At 38.3% G+C, this 16,992-nt stretch overlaps 1 protein-coding gene across 1 annotated transcript in view; it reads right to left on the reverse strand.

Moving 5' to 3' along the window:
• The window catches only part of LOC139732291 (serine-protein kinase ATM-like), a 64,991-nt gene that overhangs the window by 28,266 nt on the left and 19,733 nt on the right, over positions 1–16,992 (reverse strand). The window contains exons 15-30 of the mRNA XM_071643163.1: positions 15,590–15,796; positions 14,579–14,894; positions 14,042–14,167; positions 13,134–13,373; positions 12,467–12,680; positions 11,129–11,322; positions 10,338–10,373; positions 9,308–9,390; positions 8,539–8,703; positions 7,428–7,655; positions 6,243–6,342; positions 5,291–5,461; positions 4,034–4,197; positions 3,135–3,384; positions 2,206–2,442; positions 903–1,214 (exon numbers count right to left, since the gene is read on the reverse strand). Of these exons, the coding sequence (XP_071499264.1) occupies positions 903–1,214; positions 2,206–2,442; positions 3,135–3,384; positions 4,034–4,197; positions 5,291–5,461; positions 6,243–6,342; positions 7,428–7,655; positions 8,539–8,703; positions 9,308–9,390; positions 10,338–10,373; positions 11,129–11,322; positions 12,467–12,680; positions 13,134–13,373; positions 14,042–14,167; positions 14,579–14,894; positions 15,590–15,796 (3,043 nt within the window). The remainder of the gene's footprint in view (positions 1–902; positions 1,215–2,205; positions 2,443–3,134; positions 3,385–4,033; positions 4,198–5,290; positions 5,462–6,242; positions 6,343–7,427; positions 7,656–8,538; positions 8,704–9,307; positions 9,391–10,337; positions 10,374–11,128; positions 11,323–12,466; positions 12,681–13,133; positions 13,374–14,041; positions 14,168–14,578; positions 14,895–15,589; positions 15,797–16,992) is intronic.

The following is a 16,992-nucleotide window of genomic DNA, read 5'->3' on the forward strand; positions in this document are numbered from 1 at the left end:
GAATTGTGAGAAGCTTGCAATGGTTACAAGTTATCAAGGTTGTATCAAATGAAATCTCACAAAACGTCAAAGAGTTAATCAAAATGATTCATCAATTTTCATCAGCATTTTTCCAATTCACCTGTTACCTTCTGAAGTCAATTCATACTTACTTCTCAGGCCTAGTTTACTTTGCACCCATCAATGAATAAATCTTCCACTGACCTCAACACAAATATTCATACAAATTTCCTTTTGTGAAATGAAACATAACAAATAATGAAATCCTTGGTTTGATATCAAGTGTTGTAATCACCAAGCAATAGTAACCTTTGAAGAGTTCATTGCTACTTTATCATTGACAAAAAAAGTAAATAATAAATTATTGTCACTATTTTTTGTGAGCAATCAATTAAAGAATTGTAGGGTGATTATATCATCCCCTCATCTACCTTGCATATGTGTGAATGTCCAATATTATTCTTTGGTAAAAATTCATGTACATGAAACTTTGGAAATTCATACCCTTTTATAATACATTCAATTTGATGAAAAAAATTTGTTTCACCTTACCATACAACATGATGATATTTAGTACACTCAACCTGTGTCCAGAACATGAACTATAATTGTGGTGTAGATGGAAAAGATGATAGACCAAAATTTTACCATATCAGATATCATACACCTGCCTAAGCTTTGTCCCAGGAATTTATGCAAATGGCCTTAACCTATAGATGAGGACAAGTCCCGAGTAAACTCGGGCAGGGGTGTATGGGAAATGCATGTTGTAGCAAAATCAGACCGTCCTCAATGGGTTAAGGAAAGGAATTTTGGAGTATAGCAGTCTTTTCTTAATAGAGAAACAGAAAGGGAAATTAGAGTTCAGCTGTCCCCAATCTCCAGCAACTATGCATGCTTACATCTGTGCATTTCTCCATGGCGACCTCACTGAGACGATGTAAGAGGTCTAGACAGGGTGGGACCAGGCTTGAAACCTGCCCCACCCCTAAACCCTCAAGGCTCCCAGTCTGACTCCTGGTGATGGTATGAACTATCGTGTAGACCAGGTCCTGCAGCACAAAGACCCAGGAACCACCCAAGGTGGTGCCCAGCTCTCGGACCAGGAGTAGAGCAAAGAGGCGGTAAGCCAGGAGGAGTCTGTGATGTTCGTGGGGTTGACAGGACTTGGCCATGCGGATATGGAGCTCTAGAAGCACTTTCTGAATGCTGTCCTGTATGGTGATGATAAATTGATCAAAACTCAGGGATCATATCATTACACTTGCTATGCAATATCACAGGACAAATGTGTATGCATTTCAAGTGACTACTGTAAAACGAGGAATGTTCGCGTGCATTTTAATTGCGCGAATTTCGCGAGAGGCAACGTTAGAGGCAACTCGCGAAAATTTCATGCTGCAAAAAAGGCCATCGGCTCCAATTCACGAAAATGTCATGCCGCGAAAATATCATGTTTTACAGTACGCTTTCATTTCATGCAAGATGAACTTGAGGCAGCGTTTATGCAACACAGTCACAAGTTACACTGTAGCTATAGGTAAAATTTTTAAAGCCACAAATTAGTTGTAAATAACTCTACTTTAGCCACAAGACAGGTAAGGAGAGAGGTGAGCCCAACATGTCACATTTATAAGGGCTGCGCTAAATCTTCCTTTTCACAGGCAAGCTTTTGTACAGATGTATGTTTGTATGTTCAAAATGCACTCAGCCGAAGATGCCTGGTGTGCTCTGCACTAAATTAAAGCAAATTTACAAGTCTGCTTCCCGATCAACTACGAACTATGCATGACATTTATGAGTCATGAAAGTCACTGGTAGTCATTGGCTATGCATACTGGGGGATGTTTCACAGAGCTGTTACAAACAACTTAAGAACTACTGGTGATCAGTTCTTGTGCTGAATTATTGAAATTCTGATAAGTATAGCACATCAGAACTGATCACCAGTCGTTCGTAAGTCATTCGTAACTTTACCCTATTCCCACTGTAAATTGTGTTTTTGCAATTAATTCATATAACAATTAGAAAAATGAGAAGTCTTGGAGCTTTATCTTTTGATTTATAGGCAAAAAAATATATATTTTTGCATAAATTAGCATAAATTAATTAATATAAAATACATAAATTGAAATTTGAAAAATCTAACTATACAGTCTTGTAGATTACATTGGCCTCTACCTTAGTGCAAATTTCTAAACTCACATGGCTTTTAGAGAGGAGTGAGATAAGGGTGAGTGAACTCCCTCCAGCGTGACACTTTGTCAGGTAGTCCAGAGTAGCTTGGATGACGTAGGATGAAAAATAAGGAGGGTGTGGCTCAGGGTCACAGTCGGTGGTAAATCTGGAAGACTCGCTGGATCCACCACAGGGCTCACGGAGCATCGTGAGAAGCTCCACCACAATGGAGTCTAGGTGGGTATGGATCCATGCATCACGAGTCTGGGAGTAAGTCAAAAGATAACTGTAAAGACTAAACAGTATCTCAATTTCTGACCAATCTGAGAGGGCCGTATAAAATGTCACCAATATACTATGTTTACTGAACAGTGTGACATTGATTGCTAAAGAAAATCAGATTGTGTAGGGGGGATTGTAAGGGCCTAATAATGCAGTTAGTCTGTAGCCAGTATGGAATCATACGGAGGTCTTGGTGATGTCTTAGCACTGATTGGTATATAAAACAAATATTGACTGCTTCATAATTCAGCTCAAGAGAAATTTGACTGCATGCCATGTTAGAAATATTAAAGATTTACTGGCTGGGTTGCCAGTATGATATATGCATGAACAGCATAAGTGGTGAAACTTGTGGGTATCAAGAGATACCATGCAAAAGTTGATTCTCACCATTTTTTTTTTCATACACCTCTGTGCTTGAGCACTATAACTGAAAGTGCACTTTGATTGAAATTCCTTTGCCAACAATGAGTAACCTAGAAATTACACACATTGCATAGTCAAATTATTACTTTAGAAAAGAAGTACACCATCAGGTAAATTCAGGAGCATAAGAATCATCTTATAAATATGAAACATTGTACATATATCTTAAGTGCTGTATTTCATAGGGACAATGACATCCTGTAAATATACAAAGATATGGAGATGTTGAAAGCAGAGAACAGACTCACATCTTTCCCAATGGCTGTCTCCAGCTCTCCAAGACACAACACAGCCCAAGCAGCTCTCTCTTCTTGGTCTCCCTTGTCTTCTTCACTCTCATCACTGTGAGCCAGTAAGGGTAGGAGGCTAGCAATGGTCCGAGGGAAGGACGCCCTCAGGAGTGCAGCTAGCTCCATGTTTAAGTCCTCTGTGATGGACTGTATAACATCAAATTCTTTCCTAGTGGCCAGGTGTGGTACTATCGTTGTGTGATGTTTCCTGGAATATTTCATTGAAAGCAAAGAAAACTTTGCCTTGTTACAACTCAAGCTAGCTGTCTTATATGATGAAGAAGTTTGCAAGACATCAAAAAGAAAATGAACAAATATAATGACTCATATGTTGCAATGTGCAGTTGCACAATAGTAGAAAGTTTATACCTTTTTTCTTGAGGGCAAATAGGTAGTTATAACCACATTCCAATAAACTAGAAGTATGTATGGTCATAGATGACAAACAGTTAGAATTGAGATTCTTGACATCATTCCAACATCACTGGGGAACAAACATACATTGTACATAATAATGAACAGATGAATGTGAAATACATATTCTTCTGGTACTGCAAAAAAGGAGGTACGAAAGTAAACATGCTAATATACATTGTTCTGGTGAACACATGAACAATGACATCAAAATAAAAGTAGATTAGCACTTGTTGGAGTACAAACTATCAGTGCTGTAAAGCAAGTTCCTGATTATGCTTTGATGAGTATAGGTAGGTTTGCATTACATAATAAAAGTTTGCAATTCTTCGATGGCATACTGCCCTCTATGACCACAAATGTCATAGTGTGTACTCAACTCCTGAATGGCTAACAAGGAGAATGTTTGTTTGAAGCTGTTGCCATGCCAACAAGCACCTCACCTTAAGAAGTCTTTGGTGGAGGAACATCCCAGGAGGGCATACGGGAATTTCCCAATGACATAATTTTCCTGCAGCCACTGATATACCAGGTAGCTGAGGTTCAGTTTGGCGAGTTCCAGCCCAGACTCACAGGATGGTATGCTTTGGGCGATACAGTCTAACACCTAAAAGGTAGATATGTAACACAAGGCAAAACAAAAGTTAACTATTTACTAGTTTGATGTTCTGAAGCATCTACTAACCAACACATTTCACACAAAAAAAAACCCCCAAAAAATCATTCTTTTAAAGTTTACATAGACAATCAATAAATTAAAGGAAGAAAAACATGTATTTAGTAATGGGGTACCTGTCACATGTCAGATTTTAATGTACTTCTATGCATGTTACTTATTTCAACACTGCCAGCTTTAATATGACAAATATTTAAAATCAAAAATAAAGAAAGAACTTTCAGAGTAAAAATAAATGCCAAAAATCTGGAGATGGATTGGATGGAGGTACTATACGGAATCCATGAAACTGTTTGGTTGGCAACTCTGGAGGAGGTTTTAATGAAACCTAGCAAACATTACACAGATTGAGGATATTTCTAACTTCATTTGCAGACTTTAATAAAATCATACTCTTTACAACTTGAAGCATAGCAATAAGATTTCTGTCTTTGAGAGAATTTGAAGGTAATATCTCTTCATGCATACAAGACATTGTGGTATATTGTCAAAATAATCAGCTTCAGCTATCCAAATGAAACTATGTACCTGGTTATGTTGAATTTCTTATTTAAAGGGATCGTATAGTTTTGGTTGAGACCTGATTTCAGGTTTCTAACATTTTTTGGTGAGATAATGAGAAACCTCTTATGAAATATGAAAGAGCATGTAATTCCATGAGGAATTCAACGTTTATTTGATGAAAATTGATTTTGAAATGGCTGAGATATCAAAAACAGAGCGATTCTAAGAAGTGTGGGACCCACACTTTATTACGATCGCTTTCTTTTACTTTGTTTTTGGATGTTTCAGATATTCCAAACCCGATTTTCATCACATAAACTTTAAATTCCTCTTAAAATGGTATGCTCTGTACTATTTCGTAAGTGTTTTCTTGGTATCTCGCAAAAAGTTAAAAGTCCAATTTTCATCTCCACCAATACTGTACCATCCCTTTAAACTAGGCTCGTTATAACACACTTTAGTACGTATATTGGATTGTTTTACTATCTTTGTTGATTTAAATTCCTTGACTCCCACTGACCTTGGCTAGTAGAGTAGTGGACATCTGGTTGATCTGAGTGGTCTGGAGCAGGGCAAAGATGGCCTTCTTCTCACAAACTGGACTCTTGACCACAATGTTAGCCAGGGTCAGTAAGAGACTGGCCCTACGATTCGTAGCCTCCTCCCTTGCTTCTGATCCAGTGAGGCCATCCTATAAATGACACATGGGAGGAAAAAGATGAACAGTCTTGGTTTGTAAATATGATATTAGAAAGAGAGAGACAGTTGAAGAGTAAGACTACAGAATGCACATAAAGGAGATACAACACAATAATTTTATTGAATGAATGATACATGTACAAGCTGTACAACTTGAAGGGAAGTAACCTTTAACCATCTGTAACATAATATCAAATTGAGAAACCTGAATCTAAGGACAATGGAACTTGAATGATTTCTAAATACAATTACTGATAAACTGAAGTAAGTTCTTCTCATTCATCCACTGGAAATAAATAATGATGAATATCTAAATCAAAGAACTGGAAATAAACTGAACTCATTTGAAGTGACATATTGCTAATTATCAATTGGTTTCCCTGGGTGAATGAAGATACAATATAAGAAACAGCCCTCACACAATCTCACATACATTGTAGCATGAGGCTATTTCTTCTACGGAAACTTCATTCACCCGAGGAAGCCAATTGATATCCAGCAAACCGTTGCTTTAAGTGAGTTTGTTTGTAGTTCTGTTATATCAATCTCCAATGTAAATCACAACTACTGATACACTCTCTTGAGTTTGCATGTTGTTGTGGCTTTAATGTAGTTAATGTGGTCCTGCTGTCAAACACATTACAAGTACTGACCATTGCACAAACAAACACACACACAAATGAATAACACAATATAAAAATAATCTTGTCACTGTTGTCTCTCTCTAATGGAAGAGTTTGACAACAAACCAAAACAAAAAAGCAGAGACTTACAGGAATTTCCATGGCCTCCTGCAGAGTCTGATAGATAGTATCAAAGACCTGATTCTGGATGTCTGACTTGTGAGGATGACCAGGACTTCTATAGAAGAGGCTGGAAAACAACAGTCACATTAAAAACTCCATGTAGCAGTTGTTTGAATTCATCTCATTCAACAGCATGGCTTCTTTCCAATGTAAGGCTACCCAAGTGCTGTATATGCCATATATCTATCAAGTCTAATTTTTTTCACAAATCTGGACTTCCTGACAATTTCATGAGTGGTTAAATTTGTGATTGTGGAGTACAGTAATGACCACAGATTAAATGTAGACATGAACATCACATTTATGTCGAGAGTTATTGGGTAATAATTTCATTGGCTGATAAATTTGCGAATAGCACCCCTCTAACGAAAGTCATGAAAATAAGAACCTTGCAAAATGTACGGCGAATACAGTACATCATTTCCATTTTTCCTAGCATCATGTATTCCTGTCTGCCATGCCTAAATCAGACCCCAGCAGTTCATCTCACTAAAGATACCTACCAAGCTTGGCTAAAGTGACTGCTTCATCCTTCTTACACATGCAACATACAAGGAATATTATTACACCAAACTCTGCATATGTTAAAGTCACATTTGTCAAATATTCCCTAAATCAAACAACTTTTCCAGGGACCATCCTTCATTCTACCTTTGTTTTTTGTTTTTTTTTTTATCCTGCATATGTCAAATTTTCTCTTAGTCAAAGCTTTCTTCTTGTTTTCTAGTCTCAAGAGATTCAATGTAAGCAGAATTAACTGCATTTTTTGGGGGTGTGTGAAAACAAAAATGGGGCTCACAAGGTTCAGAGTCTTTTGAATTTTAACCTTACATTCTCACTTCCCTTGCATCATCCCTACATGTACGTCTTGAACAAAGCGGTTCATTTCTGTAGTTACTACTTTAGAAATAGGGCACCAAACACACACACAAACAATGGTGAAAAACACTTATTAGTACAGAACTAATAGATGTGGTGAGCTACTATAGCTACTCATTCAAAACTGACCCCACGCAAGGGGGATGAATCAAAAGAGTTCATCATGACTGCAAAGAGAAACTGGAGTTATGAAAAAGCAGGGGCATGAAAGTGTAGCTTTGATCCCAACTCTCTAAACGTTGTCACAACAAATAGATTTGCCAGAAGACTTACCAGCCCACAGCTGACGTCATGTGCATACGAATCTCATGGGCACCATCCCGCAGGAGGCTTGGGAACTTTGTCTTGACCTTTGACCTCTCATCAGAGTCTCCTTGACCTTTCTCTCTGCCCTTTGACCTCATTATAGTCCATTGACCTTCAGGGTCAGCCCTGATGAAAGCTTCCATGCACACTGCCAGTTGGCGTTTCACAGGGGCTGAGTAGGTTAACTTTAGTTGCCTTTAGATGTAAACATGAAGCAGGAAGTGGAGTTGTATTGTGCTCAAAAGCATTGATTTATAACGCGACACGCACTGATGAAGAAAGAACCATAATTTTCAACAAATCAAGAGGACACCCTCTTCAATAGACTACATTCAATCATCCACAGTGTCTGCATCCTATGTGTTGTTTTCACTGTAGTTTTGAAATGCCAAATATGTTGCAAAAACCTAACCATGCTTTGTTGACCAATCATAAAATTGCCCAGCAAGCCTTGTTCTTTACCATCAAGTGCACATATTGAACCAAGCAGTTAAGGAATAATAATTGTGCATTCCAAACACAAGTTTGTAACATAATCATGGCAATCACATGTAACCTTTGCATTGATACACCTGATTGAGTATATCGATACATCTTACATTTAATATATCAAGACAAAATTGTTTGGAGGTTTACAACAAACTTTGAAAGTTGCCTAGAAAGTGTTGTGTTTCGTGAATGGATACATAAAAGACCAGTAGATGAATAAGATAGGAGTAAAAATTCTTATCCTACTCTTAGAGACAACACATCATTTCACTATTTTTAATTTTTCAAGCCACTGAACAAACAGACAAGCAAAACTTTGATCTTTTTGGCATGACAAGTACTGTATGAGCTGTTATTTTCGTGTACAGATATTTTTGCAAATGACGAGTCACAGACATTTTTGCGAGATTTGTTTTTGCAAATCTACACTGACACTATAGTATGATAGATGCATATTCCCCAAGCACATGACGACATTTTCATGTGTTGATTCGCAATCAAACTGCGATTTGCGAAATTTGGGAAATTAAACCCTCGTGAAAATAAGAGCTTATACAGCAACAAGACAGAAGAGAGAGAGAGAAGAGACCAGAATGCATTCAAGATGAAGACGGCCACGTCTCGAGATTCCTGGATGTCTGACGACACCATGTCATCATCTGACGTGGATGAAAGGCGAGGACTGACAGCGTGAAGGAACTTGAGAGCCTCCAGACACACCTCTTGGACCCTGCGGTTGGCTGAAACAAGCGCTCTGCAGGATATTTGGAGGACAATGCAATGGCTGATTTTACTTGCACTGCAAGACAAAATGGCTGAACCAAGCATCTGTCAATCAACATCACGGTAACTTGAAGAAGATTACATCACAGAGTTTGGATATCATGCGATGACTCATAATTTACTGTGAAGTCTTCTGATTATCCTATTGTCTAAAGAAAAGGCCAATGGTCATCTTGACCCATGCCTATAAAAACTCTTTGACACATCCAACAAGAAAAAGAAAAGTCATCCTTTGCAAGCACATGTTTGATTCCTCATACATAAAGTCAACATTTTGTTGTATGTTTTATTTGCAGTTGCCAAACTTGTATTAATCGGTACAGAAATACAGCTGTACATGCATCAAAAAATAAAGTACTCAATGCATAAACAGATAATGAAGTGATTGAATAATTATGATTATGAGTCATAACAATTATAGCAAAATAATGAAAATTGAAATAATGACAGCAGTACTCACAGGATAGTGTTGTAGTGACCACAAGATTGAAAGCAAACTTTTATCTCATCTTTAAGAATTCATAAACTTGAGACACTGAGATTCAAATATATTACACAGAAAGAGGCAACCTCACCTCCAGGCGTTTAGCACAGACAAAAGCTCTGAGTCCTCCACTCTGGTCCAGTCCAATGCAACATTTGCTGCCACTGCAAAGAACTGCAAGAGGAATTCATATTCATCAAGCTTATCCTCAACACATAATGCAGTTTTCCACTATCCCTCAATATCAGTCCTATAGAATTACAGTGAGATGCTCATCAAGAGTCAAGCCATGTCAAATTCACGCACTGCTTCACTCACACACACAGTAAACAATGTTTGCATGTTACAATATTCCTGTGATGCACAGGTCAATACAGTACTGCAATATCAAAATATTCTTGAATCTTACACATGTAAATTTTGAATCATGAATCTTATAAATAGTTGCTTATCTCAATAAACAACTGCAGTTGGTTTTTTTTAACATTTCCCTCTTACATAGTCTAAAACAAGACTTGAATGCATAAAGTCACATGGTTTAATAGAAGCAGTAACAGCTACTCTTTATAGGCCTGTTGTACTAAACAAATAGAATTAAGAAAATACACTCTGATAACTTGTTTACTACACTACACAAAGTCGCGTGCACGGGTAAAGTCATTTTTGCCCACTGAAACCACAAGTGTACATTATGGTTACACCGACTGCTGACTCTGACATGGTTTGAACATCAAAACTGTCATGTCTTGAATAGAGTCACTTCTGGCTTTATCTGCTATCAATGGCTTGCAGTCCATAAACTTCCCTTTTTTTTTCTACTTCTTCTTTTTTTAACCACACAATGTCTCAATATTCATGATGTGCAGTAAATGGGCCAGCACGCAACATCCCTAGTAATTGACCCTACAAAGAAAAAGACTATTAGTATTATCATGAACCAGGAGGAAATCAATACTCAAGCCAGTTCAGGTTTCATTTCTCATATTTAGTCAGCATTGTAGAATACACACATGTCAACCACATTCACTTTGTGGACAACTATTCTAAATGAAGGTTTCTAACACAAGATGGTATAGTTATTAGTTGTACAGTTCAACACTAAAATGGAGTACTTTTCTCACCAGCTGAATTCCATATGGACTGGATTCATCCCATTTCTGCAAACAAAAACCAGTAGTTATAGGTAACACTTTATTCCACAACAAAAATTAAGAAATCAAAGTCAATCCATTTGAATGAACGTGGAGATCTAATGCAAACACTGCAATGTATTTACTTTATTGTGAATCTGTTAAAGTAGCAACTAATTCATCACAAACCTTAGCAGTCAATGAAAATTCCTTACAAGGGATTTGTGCCATCTTGGATTATATACAAAATGTACTAGCATAATGGTGGTGACAATGCATTTATTTTTCTTTAAATGGCCTTGGCCTGGATAAATTAAACACAACTTCGTGCTTGACTTAGGACAGTTGCATTTATTATGTCTGCACTCAAAAATAAAATACAAATTCTTTGTCAGCAAAGGCACTTGTGTTTAAATGTAAAGTTGCATGCAATATGAGGATTTTTTTTTTTAATTTCTGGAATTGCATTTAAACACAAAGTTTCAGCAACAGAACCCTTGAGACACAATAAGACAGCCATCACGCTAACAATTACATCAATACCTCTTCTCGTTCCACACCAAACTTAAGTTTCACTGTGGTCCTAGTACAATAAAGACAAAATACTTGATTTCCTTATCAAAATTTCATAGTCTTCTCAAATAACACCCCACCCCCCAAAAAGGAATAAATCAAGATTTTGATCAGTATAACGTACAATGCATCAAAGCAATACCTTGCTAGGCATGAAATTTCATCTCTCCTACTTAAAAACAAATTCCTCACATAACAAGCTACGTTACCTCTTCATCAAGCTCTTCAAGGATTTTTTGGGTGACAACATCTCTGTTAACCCCTCGGCTCCCAGCAGCAGTGGTCAGCTGACCAGAGGTAGGGGTATCAGGTGACCAGCACCAGGCTGACAGCAGGGATGCACATCGGATGGCCAGCTGCTCCTCTGGACTTAGTCTGTCTACACTCAGTAAACTGTGGGTACCTGCCATTCAATGCGAAATAGAAAATGTTGTAAGAATCTTGAAATAAGGCAACCATGTATGACTCTATGAAGAAATATGAGAGGAGCAGGAAGAAATGTCACTTCTGTTATATTTCTACATCATGGATAATATTCTGGCAACATTCTAATATCCTGATTCCACATTGACAAACAAGAGAAGGCAACTTAGACATATACAAGCTCAAAACACATCGTTGGTATCCAATCTTGAATTCTTGATTAGTTATTGGAATAGTGGTATTAGGGTTATAAAGATGACATATTACGTGCGACTCCCTTTTAATATAACAAAGTCCTCAGGACTAGCAGTTTTCTTTTGCTATATGGAAATTTTGTTAAAGCCAAACAAATCAAGTATAAACAGACACATAAATAACACTTTTGGGACCTGAAGCTTTTACTTCATTGTAGCAAAATTTGGTTACAACCATGTTCATTATACTAGGAGTGCACTGTATTCCAGATTTGCCAAAGTTTTGTTTATCTCATCAAACTTTATTCAATACACTTTGTAAAGTATTGTGCAACAGGCATATATGTATACATTGTGAAGTAAAGAAGCCATAACACACCCCTCCCCTCCCCTCCCCCCCCCAAAAAAAAACAACAACAACACACAGTAATTCCAGACATGGTTCGACAGAAGTTGGTATTGGTCACATCCTAATCCTCAATAGAGCCTTTTTTTAGAAAACTGCACTGGTGTACAGTAATACATGACAATGCTTGACCCACTGAGGACAACCTGATTTTGCTACATCACAAGTTTCCTATATAGACCTGCCCGAGTATACCATTCTGGAGGGGAGGAAAATATTGGTGGCACAACATGTCACACATATTTTCTCTGACAACAAACAAATAACAAAACAAAACAATCAAAGTTGTTACTTATAAAGTCTAGTATGGTGGATGCACCACCACCATACGAGACTTTATACATGTAAGTAACGACAAAACTTTATTCCTCACTCGCCTCGAGCGCTATCGTCCCCAGTTTTGATCCATCCTCTGCCCCAACATGGGCTGAACAGTTTGTTTGTTTTTTTTACTTTGCATAAATGCATATTCATGACAATACTCAGGACTAGTGTTCAAAGGGTTAAACTGAAAGAAGACAGACCAGAGGAAGCCCCACTGTGATCTTTCTCCATCCTGCCTGACGACGAGCTCGAGGTGCTTCTCATCACCGATGTTGACGTCGAGACATCTCCAAACTCATCATCAAGATCTCGCTGTGTCTGGGTGCTGGGGAATTCATCGTCTGAGCCTTGGTCCATGGCATCACCGAAGAGGTCACGGCCGCTGACCTTTGAACCCTGCCTGATGCGTGAACCCTGAAGAGAATCGTTGAAGACTCATAACATTTGTAGTATTTTGTCTTTTGATGCACACACAATTACACATATTGATGTATATGAGTTGGTACATGAAGTTATTTGATATCACTTTGTTCTCATTCATTTTATTTTCCTGATAATAATTTTATATTCTCATTTGATTCATATTATATATGATAAGAAATATTGGCTGCTTGGTTTAGTCATGAGCACCAAGGACTGTTATACATGCTTGCTCAAATTCTTATTTGCTCCTTTCACACATTATTTCATTTTGTTTGAATTTGCATTTTGATTCAAGATTTCCATTATCATATCTACCGTTGATTAACTTGTTTGTCAATAAATAGCTGGGTATAAGTTTTTACCATGTTTACTACATGCACTATGAAAGTGCCAATATTTTACATTTCAATACTTGTGCAACTTCCTTGAATCTGTAGATCTCACCTTATTGTGGACTAGGCTCAAAAGATTGTCAAGTAGTTCAGAGGGGGTCAGTGACCTCAGTAGATGTGCCACTATGCGGTCACCCTCCCTCTGGTTTGTTCCCTGACACTCGTACAGAGATAGAAGCACTGATGTGAGGGTGAGAAGGGAGTGTGTTTGACTCTTGGCACTGTCTGTGATGGAGTCTGTCCTTGGAGTGCACATCTCCTTCAAGCCAGTAGTTAGTCTCTTCAGAAGCACCTTAGATTATTTTTTTTTTCCAAAAAGAAAAATACAAGAAAAATGACTTCATTGTTTAATCAAACACATTTTTCAGGACAAGTTCTTCATCGTATTTTGGTAGTTACCCACGTAGTTACCCAAATGGCCTATAACCTATCACCCTGCAAGTTACATTTTTTATTATCAACATGAAAAGATAATCACACAATTAAAAAAAAAGGAACATGGAATTATTTTTCATTTCATCTAGACGTGGACATGAGTACCAACATTTATCGGACATTATCTATACTTCTTTCACTTCAATTTGTAAGGGTGGTTTAAAAAAACAAAACATATGTGATTAAAGGATTGGTTTGAAGTACGGCTGCTGATACCCTATGCTGTAACAAAAGTCTCTGCTATTGATAGAAACTGTCATTCTTCAGTCCCCCCCCCCCCCACTATCCCATAATACTAATGATATCGTATTTAAACATATTGGTTGACAAGTGCTGATTCAGCAGACTATCAATATCATGTCTATTTGATGGGTTCTGAAAACTTAGGGTTCATCTGAAAGTGCACAGATGATGTTTTGGATAACTATTATACTAAATCCTATACCAGGTTCATACAAGGGAGAGAGATGTAATCTTTGCCATGGCAACATACTCATGTCCAGATTGGATGGACTGGTCAGTTACCTTGATGTGTTTGGTCAGAGTATCCTTCAGACCTCCCTTTACTGCCTCCGGGAAATGGTTGGATACACCGGTCATCACAGCCACCTGGAGTCTGGCCAGATGACCCACTGATTCATAGTGGTCAACCTGTGCGGGGAGAAGAAAGGAGGATAAAATTAAGAACAAGATGCAGAAGAAAAGCTAATCATGATAAGGCTGGCACAGACATCATTAAATTCTGTTGCAGTGTGCAAATACTGGAGCACAAATGACTACCAGTAATCTTTAAAATTTTTATAAACCACTTGATACTTTGTCATTATACATCAGAACAGTACCATACTGCAAATTCTTAATAACTTATATTCAACTGATTCTATTAACAGGGGACAGCTTGCATAATGACACACTTCACTGGTGCCAACAACTTCTTCACGAGTTGAGACTTGATAAGTGAATTTTGTACGATGACACTGAAGAATCACCTTAAAGTTGTAACCAGGACAGGGGAAAAGCAGTCAACTAGAGTATTTGACAGTATCTCTTGATGACATTCACCTCTCTGGACTGAGTGTCCTGTAGCTGTGTGGTCACAAAACTTATCCTCTCCAGTATGCTGTCCACCATGGAGGTTATCACCACACCCCCAGACGAGGGCATGGCTGTATCCCAGCCCCTCAAACAGCTTCCAGCTGGCCTGGCTAGTGGCAGGTGAAATCCCGACCTGAGGTAGAGATCTGCGATGGTGCTCAGTCTGGACTGCGTGGCACTCTGAATTCGGCCAAGAAAGTCCATGTTGTCTGGTGGCTGCAGGCTGCAGCAGTTTTTGGCCATCAGTACAGTCAGTACGTGGGCAAGGGTGTCGGGTGATACACTGAGGGTTGTGTAAGGTGTGTTCAGTATTAAAATTAATCTGAGTGTGCTCAGAGTGTGTCAAGGAAAGACGGAAAGGCAAAGAAGAGATAACTTTCATTTGTTCCAGCTAAGCCAGGAAAACACTTGAGGCGCGGTCAGACTGGCAAAAGATCGAGAAGATTAAGTTCGCGATCTTTAAAGATCTCAAAGTTTTGCTAGTGTTACCGCAAACTTCCTGTGAAACTTCTCGCAAAACTTCTTGCTAAACTTCTCACTCCAACTAGGGATATTTCCCTCACTCCCACCAAACTTCTCGATCCGTTTGCGGGCGGTGTGTCCGAAGCACGAGGCCATTGTCAGGTACAGATGTGCATTGTTACGTCACAATCACTAGCCATCAGACGGCACCTCTTTCTTCTTTCTTGCGCTCGCGTACCAATGACCCAAACTTCTTGATCCAAGTTTGGCTGCCAGGGTGACTGCACAACAAAAGATCGCGAAGATCTTAAACTTCTGGATCTTTTGCTAGTCTGATCGCGCCTTTAGTCTGAATTCACAACACCACATATCACTCACAGATCAAATCTTCAAGAAATTGGAAGATATTGCAAAAATTCTTGCACAAGAAATTGGCTCAAGCAGGTATTGACCATAGAGTCATTATTCTTTATATCACAGAGAGTTACATATCAAGAATGTGTTGCAAGCTTTTACCTTTGTAAAATCTTTGGGATCACCACTAGTCTCTCTCCAGCCTCCTCCACTTCCTCAGCAGGCAGCAACCAGTCCAGGAGCTGGTGTCGTAGAGGGTGCTGACGCTTCAAAACTCCTGTCATGGAGGCTAGGAGACCCACTTCGCACACATGGTTCTCAGGTACAGGGTTAAGGTGAAGGAGTGTGGCCAGGAACCTCACAGAGCAGCTGAGGGGTGCAAATATTGCATTGGGAGTAGTCGTTGTGGCAAACTAAACATTAGTAACGGTGGTAACACTACAGTGAACTCCTGTTATAACGAAGCCCTGTGGACCGGCAGTTTTCTTTCACTATATCAAAATTTCGTTATAACTGAACAAATGAACAATAAGAATACACAGAGTTGATAGTGTTGCAGCCTGAATTTTTACTTCGTTGTAACCAAAATTTCGTTATGACGGGAGTGGACTGTAGCAGTAATCAACATAATATTGGCAGTCTTGGCATTTACATTAGTAGCAGGAGGGGAGTAGTAGCTGCAGTAATGGTTGTAGTAACAGTTGTTGTAATAGAAGCTCACAGTAACAGCAGGAGTCATGATAATAGTGGCAAGAGTAGTTCAGTTGGTAGTGATGATATCATTGAATAGTAGTCGTTTAGTAGTGAAGGTAATAGTTGAATTGTATAAGAAGAATAAAGAACTGTACTAGTAGCAGTAGTTTTGGAAATATGATATGTTGTTTCGATGGCAGCAACTATAGTATCAAAGGTATCATGCATACTTCTGATTACAATACACGGTAGAAGCATCACATTGTAGCAGTTAAGTATTAAATATGTACTAGAAGTGTATGTTGAGGGTTCCACAGCAGTGATAGAAAAAGTTTTATTGATTTCTGGGAACATAGTTGATCAAATGTATGACATAATCATCTCATTTATTTTGATCATCACAAGGAAAGTACCAGACTGAAAACAACCATAACCTATTTCAGAATTCTAAGCTTTGCAATACTGACATTTGAAACAAGCAATAACAATGAAGTACAGGTACAATTATTGTAAATTGTAACAGAATCACTATGACTAGTTGGTTGTTGTTGTTGGGTTTTTTACGAGAAGAATAATTCATTTACAAATGCTTTTAAAAAGAGCTAAACAATATTGATATTAAATGAAAGATAGATATTATTCAGAGGAGTGAAGGTTCAGGTGCGAGTTTCTCCAATTTGTCTCCCTCTACAAGTTAGATTGTTAAGATCGCAACTGCTGATCAGTAGATGACACGTTCGAGTCCCACTGGTTCCTTTTTCCTGACATGTTTGTTGATTTACAGATTAGCAGTTGCGATCTTAACCATTTATTTTGTAGAGGGAGACAAATTGAAGAAACTCACACCTGAATATTGACATCCATGAACCAGA

The sequence above is a fragment of the Diadema antillarum genome, unplaced genomic scaffold (genome assembly GCF_040938485.1).
Source record: "Diadema antillarum isolate AM-2024a unplaced genomic scaffold, OU_Dant_1.0 seq00000409_RagTag, whole genome shotgun sequence".
Classification (NCBI taxonomy): domain Eukaryota; kingdom Metazoa; phylum Echinodermata; class Echinoidea; order Diadematoida; family Diadematidae; genus Diadema; species Diadema antillarum.